Source organism: Electrophorus electricus, chromosome 5, assembly GCF_041902795.1.
Source record: "Electrophorus electricus isolate QZ-2024a chromosome 5, ASM4190279v1, whole genome shotgun sequence".
Classification (NCBI taxonomy): Eukaryota; Metazoa; Chordata; class Actinopteri; order Gymnotiformes; family Gymnotidae; genus Electrophorus; species Electrophorus electricus.
The window spans coordinates 905,244-921,403 of NC_137501.1; the positions used below are offsets into that span (position 1 = coordinate 905,244).

Sequence of the window (16,160 nt, forward strand, 5' to 3'; positions counted from 1 at the left end):
TATGTTAGGGTCTGTGTGTGTGTGGGTTACTGTGTGTTTATGTACAAGGCTATGTTAGGGTCTGTCTGTGTGTGTGTGTGTGTGTGTGTGTGTGTGTGTGTGTGTGTGTGTGTGTGTGTGTGCGTGTGTGTGTGTGTGTGTGTGTTTGTGTGTTTATGTACAAGGCTATGTTAGGGTGTGCGTGTGTGTGTGTTTATGTACAAGGCTATGTTAGGGTCTGTGTGTGTGTGGGTTACTGTGTGTTTATGTACAAGGCTATGTTAGGGTCTGTCTGTGTGTGTGTGTGTGTGTGTGTGTGTGTGTGTGTATGTGTGTGTGTGTGTGTGTGTGTGCGTGTGTGTGTGTGTGTGTGTGTGTTTGTGTGTTTATGTACAAGGCTATGTTAGGGTGTGGCCTGTTTGTGTGTGTGTGTGTGTGTGTGTGTGTTTATGTACAAGGCTATGTTAGGGTGTGTGTGTGTGTGGGTTACTGTGTGTTTATGTACAGGGCTATGTTAGGGTGGGTGTGTGTGGGTGGGTGGGTGTGCAGGGACCAGTACAGTGTCCATTCTCATGAAGGCACAAGCCATTAGCCCCAAACAGACTGTGTTCTGCAAATGTGCATCACTTACAGTGGGTAATAACACTTCAGATAATCATAACTAAGACACTTTACTGCAGTAGCTGGATATGATTATTGAGTTACAGGGCCTTTATACTTCATAAAATGACTCAACAACCTAATTAATTTCAGGCCTGTATGTAATGAATGTTAATAACTAGGTAGTATATTAGCTGAGGCGTGTAACGATTGCGTGAGAAAGATATACCTGAGGTTTCAGAGCGTTTACAGATGATTACAAAACAGCATATGACACAGATGTGCTATTTCAAATAAAGCCTGATTCTGATTCTCTTATCCATTTATTATGCAGCACACACTGTTTTGACTGCTAATTTTGGGTGAACATTGCATCTCCTCATAATGTACTAGGTTTATGAGAGGAAACAGGAAGTATCATTGGCAATATTTTCTCCTTCCGCCTGACACAAAAGTGTTTCTGTCTCCTTTGTTGAAAATGTTCCTGCTGCTTCCTTGACTGCTCCGATTCTAACTCTAAAGGGCATGAGATGGGTAATCTGATTGGCCGAGAAGCTGTTTAAAAGGCATGGGATGAGTAATCTGATTGTCTGAGAAGATACATAATCAACACACTCTTCAAATTAAATTCCACACAAATTGTACGAAAACCCCTTAACTGAGAGGGGCTGATTTAGCTGGTGTATAGGCTAGGAGCTGGTGGAGTGTTACCCATATAAAGTCCTTTGTCATTATTTAGTCATAAACAAACTCAAAGGACTGTAAGCATGTAACCATGACACATTAACTTTATTTCCTTTTAAAGACCTTGTCAAAGTCTGGAGCTGATCATTAGTCACCTGCAGGGCAGCCTTCTGCTCGTGAGAATATGTGGGGTAGTTGGGTCTGGAAAACTGGAAATGTATTCTTTAGTAGATTACTGAATATTCTAATATACAGTATACATAGTCAGTAGACTTGGGTGACCGCATTACCATATTATGTACTATGATTGATATAATTGTTACTATGGATGACCTTATTAGCATGTTATGTACTATGATTGATATAATTGTTAATATGGGTGACCTCATTAGCACATTATGTACTATGATTGATATAATCGTTACTATAGGTGACCTCGTTAGCATGTTATGTACTATGATTGATATAATCGATACTATGGGTGACAACATTAGCATATTATGTTCTATGATTGCAACTACATCACCAAGATTGTTTAATTTTCTTTAGGAATTGTTTAATTTTCTTTTTGTTGTTTTCAAGGAGATATCTGGCACTTTGTATTGTTTATATTACACTATATTCTATGATATTGTAACACTGTTTTAACACAAATCTTTTTTGCTTGATTACGCCAGGCAACACAATTTTAACTTTTTTTGCTTCCCAAACTATAATAGGTGGACCTTTTTATAGTAATTTTATGCTGAATTAAAATCTTTTTTTTTTTCTATCACAAAACTACTGGGTGATAAGAGAAATTAAGGAAACACATTAGGATTCAGCATGCAGAAATAAACATTTTTTAGACAGAAACAGGTATTTTTTGTATGATGCAAAGTCATTTTTGACCAGTGTTACTATTCAAACTTTGTAAGTAGTTGAAATGCTAAGTTATATAATGTGTGTTATTTGTTATTACTATTTTAAATGATAAGTTATATAATGTGTCATTATTATTTTAGTCAGCAGTTCTTTTGCCTGTTGTAGGTATGTTTAGGTGATAATACAGGCAAACTTAAATTCGTTTCCTCTGAAAGAGGACGAGAGTGTGAGTCCTACTCATTATGTGCAGACAGTGGAATGGCTCTATCTACAACACACCAGCCACTCTCTGGGTGTAAGTACTACACACCAGTCACTCTCTGGGTGTGTCTACTACACACCAGTCACTCTCGGTGTGTCTATTTCCTGTACTGTAAAAGCCAGTGAACATCCCTCAGTGAGGTGCTCATCCATTAGTCCTGAGCAGGTGGAGGACAAAATACTGCTCTATAAAATACTGCTCTATAAAATAACCACTCTATAAAATACTGCTCTATAAAATACTGCTCTATAAAATAACCACTCTATAAAATACGGCTCTATAAAAATAATCACTATATAAAATAACCACTCTACAGAATAACCACTCTATAAAATACTGCTCTAGAAAATACTGCTCTATTAAATAACCACTCTATAAAATACTGCTCTATAAAAATAACCACTCTATAAAATAACCACTCTACAAAATATTGCTCTATAAAATACTGCTCTATAAAATAACCACTCTACAAAATACTGCTCTATAAAATACTGCTCTATAAAAATAACCACTCTACAATATACTGCTCTATAAAATACTGCTCTATAAAAATAACCACTCTATAAAATACCGCTTTGTAAAATAACCACTCTACAAAATAACCACTCTATAAAATACTGCTCTATAAAAGTGCTTTATAAAATACTGCTCTATAAAATAACCACTCTATAAAATGTTGCTCTATAAAATAACCACTCTACAAAATAACCACTCTATAAAATAGTGCTTTATAAAATACTGCTCTATAAAATAACTGCTCTATAAAATAACCACTCTACAAAATAACCACTCTATAAAATACTGCTCTATAAAATAACCGCTCTATAAAATAACCACTCTACAAAATAACAACTCTATAAAATGTTGCTCTATAAGATAACCACTCTATAAAATACTGCTTTATGAAATACTGCTCTATAAAATAACCACTCTACAAAATAACCACTATATAAAATACTGCTCTATAAAATAACCACTCTATAAAATACTGCTTTATAAATTGGGAGTTTTAACAAGCACAGGTGTAATGCTGGTTTTGTATTGTTTTCTTTTGGATTCACAGCAGTTCAGTAAAGCGATCACAGACACTGATAAACCAATGGTGAAATGAAAACTGAAAATGCCCTAATTTATGTTTTATCCAAACCCCACTGTCATCTCCTTCTCCCCTCACATCAACATACAACACAGTCTCCAACATACAGTACAGGCTACAACATACAACACAGTCTACAACATACAGTACAGGCTACAACATACAACACAGTCTACAACATACATACAGTACACAACATACAACACAGTCTACAACATAAATACAGTACACAACATACAACACAGTCTACAACATACAGTACAAGCTACAACATACAACACAGTCTACAACATAAATACAGTACACAACATACAACACAGTCTCCAACATACAGTACAGGCTACAACATAGAACACAGTCTACAACATACAGTACAGTATACAACATACACCACAGTCTACAACATACAGTACAGTCTACAACATACATACAGTACACAACATACACCACAGTCTACAACATACAGTACAGTATACAACATACAACACAGTCTCCAACATACAGTACAGTATACAACATACAACACAGTCTCCAACATACAGTACAGGCTACAACATACAACACAGTCTACAACATACACTACAGTATACAACATACAACACAGTCTACAACATACAGTACAGGCTACAACATAGAACACAGTCTACAACATACAGTAGAGTATACAACATACAGCCCAGTCTACAACACACAACACAGTGTACAACATACAACACAGTATACAATACACAGTACAGCATACAACACAGTCTATAACACACAGTACAGTCTACAACATACACTAATGGTATCTAACACTTTGCTGCATCAGGCAAACACACACATGCACACATACATACATATACACATGCACATTCATAAACACACACACACACACACACACACACACACACACACACACACACACACATAAAAACATACACACGCACACACACAGTGTGTGTGGCTCAATATTCAGACCTGTAATTCCCAGTGCCCACATTTTATGTAATGTAAAAATTGCATTACATAAAAACTGCATTACAAAAAAACAGTGTGTCAATGGCTAAAGAGTGCTATATTTATTTATTTTTTTACTGTTGGAGTGTCTGCTCTGTGCCAACGTGTATCTGTGCTGTGTTCCAATGTATAAATACAGGGGAACCGGACACCAGATCGTCCTTCTGCACTTTCTGCCTCTGTATGCGCTTCAAAGCACTCGTATGGCAGTTTGAAAAAGGACATTCTGTGTGTGTGTGTGGGGGTGTATAGCAAGGTCCCATTACCATCAGTCCAGCAGCTACCCCTGCCTGACATTTTCAAAACAAGCAAAAGACCAGCAAAATTAACACCACCACAGGAAAATCAATGTTTGATGCTACAGTGATTAAAATAAACATGTAATACTACAGGAATATTCTACAAAGACTAGCTCTGGGCCTCAAATGGCTAACATGTATTTATGCATTAAAATGCTTTTCTGTACCATCAGGCAACTTGGACGCAATCTGTCTGTGTTTCTCAGTCTCTCTCTCACGCTCTCCCTCTCTCTCTCTCTCTCTCTCCCCCTCTCTCCCTCCCTCCCTCCCTCTCTCCCTCTCTCTCTCTCTCTCGCTGTCTCTCTCTCCCTCTTTAACCTCTACCATACCCACCCCTCTCTCTCTCTCTCTCTCCCTCCCTCCCTCTCTCTCTCTCTCTCTCTCTCTCTTGCTGTCTCTCTCTCCCTCTTTAACCTCTACCATACCCCTCTCTCTCTCTCTCTCTCTCTCTCTCCCTCCCTTCCTCTCTCTCTCTCCCTCCCTCCCTCTCTCTCTCTCTCTCTCTCTCTCTCTCTCTCTCCCTCTCTCCCTCTCTTACTCTTTGTCTCTCCCACCACCATCACCACCACCTCTCTGGTGCCCTCCACAGGTGTGGCAGTGTGGGGGCAGTATGGAGGTCCTGCCCTGTGCGCGTGTAGCACATATCGAGCGCACAAAGAAGCCCTACAACAATGACATCGATTACTACGCCAAACGCAACGCTCTTCGCGCAGCCGAAGTCTGGATGGACGAGTTCAAATCCCACGTATACATGGCCTGGAACATCCCCATGAACGTGAGTCTGAAACAGACTGCTAATTCTAATATTTTCCCTCTGAAACAGACTGCTAATTCTAACAATTTGCTTAGCTGCTGCCATCTCTTGATTTCAACAGCTCCATGGATTCTGTACAAAGCTGCTAGCTTGACTGAGATTAGACATGGATGTGTTTTCAAGTCTCACAGTGCAGTATGTCTTCAGGTCTAGCAGCATGTCTTTAACGCCTAGGTGATTTATTTAGCAGTGCTGGGCTGCTGAGATTTGTCTTTCTGTAGTGCAATTGGAGAGGAAGTCCAGCCAGATTGTTCCAAAGAAATATTAATTTACATGTAACAGAGAGGAAAAACCTTCTATGTGTGTTACAAATATCTTTTTTTGCGGCAGTAAACGTGCCATCAGTGAAAGACTGCAGATGTGAAATGTTTTCTAATGTGACGAATGGAGCAATTAATTTGACGCATTCATAGATTTCATGTCTTGAAACACTACATTGTCTGTGTGTCATCAGACGCTAGTTGTACTGACATCACTGCCAGCCTAATACTTTTCTAAGTGTTAAAATCTAACGCGATTCAGCCCATACTGACTGTTTCAGAGTCACTACCTTTCTCATCTGCTGCTCCAGATTAACCACAAAGACACACAAAGCACATCAGGATGTCTATAACCCGTCCTGCTGTGTCCACTGTCTGTAACCCGTCCTGCTGTGTCCACTGTCTGTAACCCGTCCTGCTGTGTCCACTGTCTATAACCCATCCTTCTGTGTCCACTGCCTATAACCCATCCTGCTGTGTCCACTGTCTGTAACCCGTCCTGCTGTGAACCCGTCCTGCTGTGTCCACTGTCTGTAACCCGTCCTGCTGTGTCCACTGTCTATAACCCGTCCTGCTGTGTCCACTGTCTATAACCCATCCTTCTGTGTCCACTGTCTATAACCCGTCCTGCTGTGTCCACTGTCTGTAACCCGTCCTGCTGTGTCCACTGTCTATAACCCGTCCTGCTGTGTCCACTGTCTATAACCCATCCTTCTGTGTCCACTGTCTATAACCCGTCCTGCTGTGTCCACTGTCTATAACCCATCCTTCTGTGTCCACTGCCTATAACCCATCCTGCTGTGTCCACTGTCTGTAACCCATCCTGCTGTGTCCACTGTCTATAACCCGTCCTGCTGTGTCCACTGTCTGTAACCCGCCCTGCTGTGTCCACTGTCTATAACCCATCCTGCTGTGTCCACTGTCTGTAACCCGTCCTGCTGTGTCCACTGTCTATAACCCGTCCTGCTGTGTCCACTGTCTATAACCCGTCCTGCTGTGTCCACTGTCTATAACCTGTCCTGCTGTGTCCACTGTCTATAACCCGTCCTGCTGTGTCCACTGTCTATAACCCATCCTGCTGTGTCCACTGTCTGTAACCCGTCCTGCTGTGTCCACTGTCTATAACCCATCCTGCTGTGTCCACTATCTATAACCCGTGTCTCCACTGCTGAACTGTGGTCATAAGTGCCACTGTGTCATTATTGTACCACACGAGACACACGTCCATATGTTCCCAGCAGACTTCATTTATGAAGCTACTGCTGCCCTTCCACACAAGCCAAATATCAAATTAGGAAGGAGAGATTAGAAAGCCACTGAACATCTAAAAAAGGTAGATGAACTAGCTGGAGAACATTCTAGAGCCATCCTCACAATCACTCACAGACCGATCAGAGCAGTGAAACATCTGAGTTTGGTGCTTCAGTGTCAGTTCTTCAGTGTCTGTTCTTCAGTGTGAGTTCTTCAGTGTCCTCTTGTTAAGTCTCCCCAATCCCCATAGCTTGAACATGTTGCTTCTCTGGAAAAACAACTGACAAGAGAACCTTCCCCAGACTTCCCCTACATCAGGCAAAGTTGGTGTTTGTTGGAAGATGCTGGGAAAGTGTGCCCCATGTGGTTCTGCAAGAGTTTTAAATCCAAGAGTTTGATTGTAAGTCTCACACTGCTCCAAGCATGCAACTTTGGGCTTTGAATTGTGGCTCCGTGGAGAGAATCTGTGAGGGAAACTGCAAGAGACTCTCAGAAATAGTTTTAAATGGAAAACAAAATAGTGAAGGCATTGGTGTCTGAAGAAGATGGCTCAGTAGAGCACTGTGATAACGTCATTACCCACAAGCTGTCTCTATGCTAATGCTAGAGTGAGCGGTGATGCTAATGCTAGAGTGAGCGGTGATGCTAATGCTAGAGTGAGCGGTGATGCTAATGGTAGAGTGAGCGGTGATGCTAATGCCTGTAATTAAATAGCTGACAGGTCTGTTAGAGGCACAGCAGTGTGGCTAATGAAAGAACAATGAGGGTCTCAGATGACTGACATATCAGGAAAGGCACACACACACACACACACACACACACACACTCACACACACACGTGTGCGCGCACGTATGTGTGTGCTCAAAATTGCAGTGAAGTACATAAAAAACAGGACATTTTGGACAGGTCCTTCATCAGTTGTACAAGCAAAGTGCTTCTGAAGTTCTAGCAAGAGGAACCAGTTTTATATTAGAACAAGTAGATGTTCAAATCATAACATTAATTCCATGGGGTTGTAAAGTTCTGGGACTGTTGCTGCCATAGCAACAACTGGCAATGCAAACAGATATGTCATTATTGCAGTGTCTATTAGTATTAAAATGCCTTGCTACTGGAAATGACAAATCCTTAATTTGGATGGTTTGAAGGTTTTTATCAAGCGATTCAGCGAGACTTCTCTTGGTTTCGCCAATGTAATGCTGATTACATCTGTTACGAGTAATACACTAGACACACTCCCACAGTGATGCGTGCGGAGCAATGAGGGATGACAACTGACCCTTTAATGCCAGGAATTGTAGTGGCTGTGTTAACATATTTACATGTAGCACATCTAGAGTGGTTGCAGGCTACAGTACCACAGTTATTATCTGAATGGTCATTTATCTCACTCTTGATGAGCACGTCTTGGTTTTTGTTGTCTCGTCTGTAGAAGATTAGTGGAGGAGCCTTAAAAAGGGGGTGTGGTCTCCCCCTGGATGATTCTGAAGTCCTGAAGTAGCAGTGGAAGCTCAGTGGTTAAGGTACTGGACCAGTAGTCAGAAGGTTGCCAGGTCAAGTCCCTCCACTGCCAAGGTGCCACTGTAGGGCCCCTGAGAAAAACCCTTAACCCTCAATTACTAAGTTGTGTTTAGACATAATTGTAAGTTGCTTTGGATAAAAGTGTCAGATAAATGTAAATATTAGCCACTTTTATTTATAGGATTATATGTTAGCACCAAGGGAATTTGATTGCTTTAACAGTAAATTGTTTATAGGTCAGTGCATCTACTCTCTGAACGGGTAAAACTCCAGCAAAGCTGTCATCATTGACTTCCTCAAGAAACCCACAATTTTGAAGATATTCACACATTTCCATATTTTTTTGGAGGAAGTCTACATTTTCACTGCAAATGCGTCTAAGTAGCTGTGAGCAAAGGATGGAGTTTTTACAGGCCTTGAAATGTGAAGAATGGGAGTCTATTAATAGATGGTGGTACTTAAACCAGAATCTTCAAATCTTGTATACTTCACCTGCTAGAGCAGGCAGAGCAGGTGCTAGTATCGCTAAAGTCATGGGGTTCATTCCCATTAGACTCATGGGGATCATTCCCACTAATGTCACAGAGTTTATTCCCACTAACCTCATGGGGTTCATTCCCATTAGACTCATGGGGATCATTCCCACTAATGTCACAGGGTTTATTCCCACTAACCTCATGGGGTTCATTCCCACTACAGTCATGGCTTTAGTATGACTGTTGTCATGCTAATTAAAATGTAAGCGGTTGTGAGTAAGAGCCGCTGTAAATGCTTAAACTGTTTGTTTGTTTATTTGTCTGTCTCTGTTTATCTGTCTATCTGTGTGTCTCCTTTCCTCCTATGCTGTTTTTTACATGTTCACATGCTAATGAGGTGGCAGTGAATGGGAGAATCTTTAAACCCATTAAATCCCAAAAACTGGTTCACTGTTTCACAGGCGAAAGTACTTAGAGGACGTTTCTAACTGCCCCTTCTGTGCGTGTGTGTGTGTGTGTGTGTGTGTGTGTGTGTGTGTGCGTGCGTGCATGCGAGTGTGTGTGTGTGTGTGCGTGTGTGCTTGAGCGTGCATGTGTGCGTGCGAGCGTGCGTGCGTGTTTTAGCTGATCTGTGATAAAGAGTTGAAGGCCACTGATGTTGTGTCTTATTTGTTAATGTGTTAATGTTGGAGCAGAATCCCGGCGTGGATTTCGGGGACGTGTCGGAGCGGGTTGCCCTTAGAAACAGGCTGAAGTGTAAAAACTTCCGCTGGTACCTAGAGCACGTGTATCCAGAGATGCGGATTTACAATGACACCATCACCTATGGAGAGGTGAGCACATTAGACAACTTAAGCATTATTAGATTATTAAATATTATATAGTTTTTAGTTATAGTATTGTTTTAGTATATTTCATAGTTTTTTGTATTTTGTAGTTTCCTTTGTGTAACTTTGTTTACTTTGGTTAGGAGTTTCCTACATTACCCATAGTACTAATGAAAGTGCAGCATCAAAACTTCACACTAGAAGTTGAAAGTATATCAAACATATTTGTATATAATGTGTATATCTGATATAGAGCACATTGGGATGAAGATTTCTTTTAGGAAACATTCACAATACACATATAAATTGTTTGCAGATGTAATACAGACATTTCTGAATGCACATTCGAATATCCATATATAACTTATAAGCAAGTTATGTATATTTTCTAAAGCTTTTATGACTCTTATAATGCTACTCATTTTTCCTGTGCTGGTCCTATGCTGGTTACATATACAGAAATAGAAAAAACTTTAGAGACAGAATTTATTTAGCAAATTGTCTGGGTGAGTTTTGTATGAAAGTGTGTTTTGTGTTTCTATATTTACAACAGTAATTAGTACATTGTAGTGTAGTGTTTCCAGTGACAGACACTGAAAGTCAACTGATCTCCATAGCAACAGCCTAGCAAGCTTCAAAATTATTTCCAATTTTCTCGTAACGAGATATAATGAGACAGTTATTAGCTATAAAAAGTGTGTGTGTACGTGTGTGTGTGTGTGTACGTGTGTGTACGTGTGTGTACGTGTGTGTGTGTGTGTGTGTGTGTGTGTGTGTGTGTGTGTGTGTATGTATACCCAGCCTGTATTTTCTACAGACATCTCACAGCATTTTTTAATTAAATGTAGGAAACACAGTCTGTTTACCATATACACTTACTGTCTCCTTCATTAGGCATAAGTACAGTTTGTAAAAAATAAACAGAAACCTTAGAAAACCAGTTATATATGAATTTATAAATATAAAAGCAGTTTTAGCACAGTTGAGGTTAAAGCCCATTTGTCATACTTTAGCATTTCACCCACTGGTGGCTGGATAGTTCTACATTTATGGCATTTAGCTGATAGTTTCATCCAAAGCAACTTACAATTATCACTGAGTATTACTTAAATAATTGAGAGTTAAGGGTCTTGCTCAGGGTACCTTAACCACCGAGCTACCACTGCCCATAGTTCTAGATAGTTCTGGATAGTTCTAGATAGTAAGCCTCATCCAAGCCAACAGTGAATCTGACCCGTGTTAAAAATCCAGCAACACGGCTGTCTTCTCACTACGTTTTCATATCACATCAGACACGGCCGTGTAGATGGAGTTCCTGGTGAAGAATTTAAGGACATTTAACAAACACAATTTGTGATGGGTTTATAGGCATCTAACTGTACACCTACAAGGTGTTTCTAATAAATAAATGCTTCTAATACAGTCTGGTGAGTGTGTGTTAGTAAAGATCACAGATGAGCTACAGTCTGTAACTGTCCACATATAAGACACATCTGTGAGATAAGTGGGCCTAATCAAATGCTCAGAGAGTGTAGGTACAAGGCAGCGTAAATATACTACAGTCATTCTGTAGTCTGGATAGCTGAGTTCCTGTGTTGACGCTCTCACAGTTGACGGATAGTTCATCATTCGTATAGATAGAGGGCTTTAGTACTTTTTTATATGACTGTGTTTCCACACAGAGAGAAAGGATACTATACAGTCTTAGCCATTGTCTTGTGTGTGTGTGTGTGTGTGCGCGTGTGTGTGTGTGTGTGTGTGTGTTTACAGGTGAGGAACAGCAAAGCCAGCGGATACTGCCTGGATCAGGGCTCCGAGGATGATAACAGAGCCATACTTTACCCATGTCACGGCATGGCATCTCAGGTAAGCGCACAGTCCACACTCCTCATCCTCTAGCTGCTATACACTGCTACTGTCCACTTCATCCTTCCCTTTGATGTCTGACTGCCATGGAGTCTCAGTGAATAAAACTCTTGCTCAGAAATACAAATCCACTCACAATGCTGAGGGCTTGCAAGTGAAAGCATACAGATGAGGTCATCCTGATCTTATTGTGGGTGTGTACATGTGTGTGTGAAATGGCACAGCTCAGGGAGCGTGAAATGGAGCACTCAGTGAACTTGCTCTTCTTTGATCTTTTTGCATTGATCTCAAAGTTTAAGTTTTTTAAATGTTCTGTTATTTTTACAGCTCCTCATATGCTGCCTCTGGTGTATCAGAGACACAGACCATTGAACACATTGAAATGGAATCTTTCTCTCCCTCTCTCCCCACCCCTCTGCCTCTCCTTCTCTGTTCCTCTCTCTCTCTCTCTCTCTCTCTCTCTCTCTCTCTCTCTCTCTCTCTCTCTCTCTCTCTCTCTCTCTCTGCTTTCTTGTTTGTGGAGTAATGCAACTCCACACTAAGACCGTAATCTAGCCCCAGGGAGCACAACCCATCTGATGTGCATCCCCTTTGTATCAGCCAATTACTACAGTAATCTGTGTAACGTGATGAATGTTATCTTCCAGTGTGTTTTCATTTCATTGTACCAAAGCAAAGAGGAAAGCATGTATAAATGGCTACATGTATAAATGGCTACATGTATATATGGCTACATGTATAAATGGCTACATGTGTAAATGGCTACATGTGTAAATGGCTACCTGTATAAATGGCTACCTGTATATATGGCTACATGTGTAAATGGCTACATGTGTAAATGCCTACATGTATATATGGCTACATGTATATATGGCTACATGTGTAAATGGCTACATGTGTATATGGCTACATGTATATATGGCTACATGTGTATATGGCTACATGTATATATGGCTACATGTATAAATGGCTACATGTGTAAATGGCTACATGTATAAATGGCTACATGTACAAATGGCTAGATGTACAAATGGCTACATGTATATATGGCTACATGTATATATGGCTACATGTACATATGGCTACATGTGTAAATGGTTACATATGTAAATGGCTACCTGCATATATGGCTACATGTGTAAATGGCTACATGTATAAATGGCTACATGTATATATGGCTACATGTATAAATGGCTACATGTATATATGGGAACATGTATATATGGCTACATGTATATATGGGAACATGTATATATGGCTACATGTATATATGGCTACATGTGTAAATGGCTACATGTATATATGGCTATATGTGTAAATGGCTACATGTGTAAATGGCTACATGTATATATGGCTACATGTATATATGACTACATGTGTAAATGGCTACATGTATATATGGCTACATGTATAAATGCCTACATGTATATATGGCTACATGTATAAATGGCTACATGTACATATGGCTACATGTGTAAATGGTTACATGTGTAAATGGCTACCTGTATATATGGCTACATGTGTAAATGGCTACATGTATATATGGCTACATGTATATATGGCTACATGTGTAAATGGCTACATGTATATATGGCTACATATATATATGGCTACATGTATAAATGGCTACATGTATATATGGCTACATGTATATATGGCTACATGTGTAAATGGCTACATGTATATATGGCTACATGTGTAAATGGCTACATGTATATATGGCTACATGTGTAAATGGCTACATGTGTAAATGGTTACATGTGTAAATGGCTACCTGCATATATGGCTACATGTGTAAATGGCTACATGTATAAATGGCTACATGTATATATGGGAACATGTATATATGGCTACATGTATATATGGCTACATGTATAAATGGCTACATGTATATATGGCTACATGTATATATGGGAACATGTATATATGGCTACATGTATATATGGCTACATGTGTAAATGGCTACATGTATATATGGCTACATGTATATATGGCTACATGTGTAAATGGCTACATGTGTAAATGGCTACATGTATATATGGCTACATGTATATATGGCTACATGTGTAAATGGCTACATGTATATATGGCTACATATATATATGGCTACATGTATAAATGCCTACATGTGTAAATGGCTACATGTATATATGGCTACATGTATAAATGGCTACATGTATATATGGATACATGTATATATGGCTACATCAGTAAATGCCTACATGTGTAAATGGCTACATATATATATGGCTACATGTATAAATGCCTACATGTATATATGGCTACATGTATAAATGGCTACATGTATAAATGGCTACATGTACATATGGCTACATGTGTAAATGGTTACATGTGTAAATGGCTACCTGTATATATGGCTACATGTGTAAATGGCTACATGTATATATGGCTACATGTATATATGGCTACATGTGTAAATGGCTACATGTATATATGGCTACATATATATATGGCTACATGTATATATGGCTACATGTGTAAATGGCTACATGTATATATGGCTACATATATATATATGGCTACATGTATAAATGCCTACATGTGTAAATGGCTACATGTATATATGGCTACATGTATAAATGGCTACATGTATATATGGATACATGTATATATGGCTACATCAGTAAATGGCTACATGTATATATGGCTACATGTATATATGGCTACATGTATATATGGCTACATGTGTAAATGGCTACATGTATATATGGCTACATATATATATGGCTACATGTATAAATGGCTACATGTGTAAATGGCTACATGTATATATGGCTACATGTATATATGGCTACATGAGTAAATGGCTACATGTGTAAATGGCTACATGTGTAAATGGCTACATGTATAAATGGCTACATGTATAAATGGCTACATGTGTAAATGCCTACATGTATAAATGGCTACATGTATATATGGCTACATTTTTAAATGGCTACATGTATAAATGGCTACATGTGTAAATGGCTACATGTATATATGGCTACATGTATATATGGCTACATGTATAAATGCCTACATGTATAAATGGCTACATGTACATATGGCTACATGTGTAAATGGTTACATGTGTAAATGGCTACCTGTATATATGGCTATATGTGTAAATGGCTACATGTATATATGGCTACATGTATATATGGCTACATGTATATATGTCTACATGTATAAATGGCTACATGTATATATAGCTACATGTGTAAATGGCTACATGTGTAAATGGTTACATGTATATATGGCTACATGTATATATGGCTACATGTATAAATCGCTACATGTATATATGGCTACATGTATATATGGCTACATATGTAAATGGCTACATGTGTAAATGGTTACATGTGTAAATGGCTACATATATAAATGGCTACATGTATAAATCGCTACATGTATATATGGCTACATGTATATATGGCTACATGTGTAAATGGCTACATGTGTAAATGGCTACATGTATATATGGCTACATGTATAAATGGCTACATGTATATATGGCTACATGTGTAAACGGCTACATGTGTATATGGCTACATGTATATATGGCTACATGTGTAAATGGCTACATGTATATATGGCTACATGTGTAAATGGCTACATGTACAAATGGCTACATGTACAAATGGCTACATGTACAAATGGCTACATGTATAAATGGCTACATGTATATATGGCTACATGTATAAATGGCTACATGTATAAATGGCTACATGTGTAAATGGCTACATGTACAAATGGCTACATGTATAAATGGCTACATGTATATATGGCTACATGTATAAATGGCTACATGTGTAAATGGCTACATGTACAAATGGCTACATGTACAAATGGCTACATGTGTAAATGGCTACATGTATATATGGCTACATGTATATATGGCTACATGTGTAAATGGCTACATGTATATATGGCTACATGTATATATGGCTACATGTATAAATGCCTACATGTATTTATGGCTACATGTATAAATGGCTACATGTACATATGGCTACATGTGTAAATGGTTACATGTGTAAATGGCTACCTGTATATATGGCTACATGTATATATGGCTACATGTATATATGGCTACATGTATATATGGCTACATGTGTAAATGGCTACATGTATATATGGCTACATGTGTAAATGGCTAAATGTATATATGGCTACATGTGTAAATGGTTACATGTGTAAATGGTTACATGTGTAAATGGCTACATGTGTAAATGGCTACATGTATATATGGCTACATGTATATATGGCTACATGTGTAAATGGCTACATGTATATATGGCTACATATATATATGGCTACATGTATAAATGGCTACATGTGTAAATGGCTACATGTATATA

General features: G+C 39.0%; 1 protein-coding gene across 3 annotated transcripts in view; it reads left to right on the forward strand.

Annotated features, from left to right (window-relative positions):
* Positions 1–16,160, forward strand: part of galnt9 (polypeptide N-acetylgalactosaminyltransferase 9) — a 90,349-nt gene that overhangs the window by 67,782 nt on the left and 6,407 nt on the right. For 2 of the 3 annotated variants that reach the window (XM_035529542.2, XM_035529543.2), the window contains 3 exons: positions 5,373–5,558; positions 9,802–9,939; positions 11,704–11,799. In XM_035529542.2, the coding sequence (XP_035385435.1) occupies positions 5,373–5,558; positions 9,802–9,939; positions 11,704–11,799 (420 nt within the window). Of the gene's footprint in view, positions 1–5,372; positions 5,559–9,801; positions 9,940–11,703; positions 11,800–12,126; positions 12,220–16,160 lie in introns of those variants that run through there. The other variant, XM_081714887.1, reaches the window with a different exon arrangement.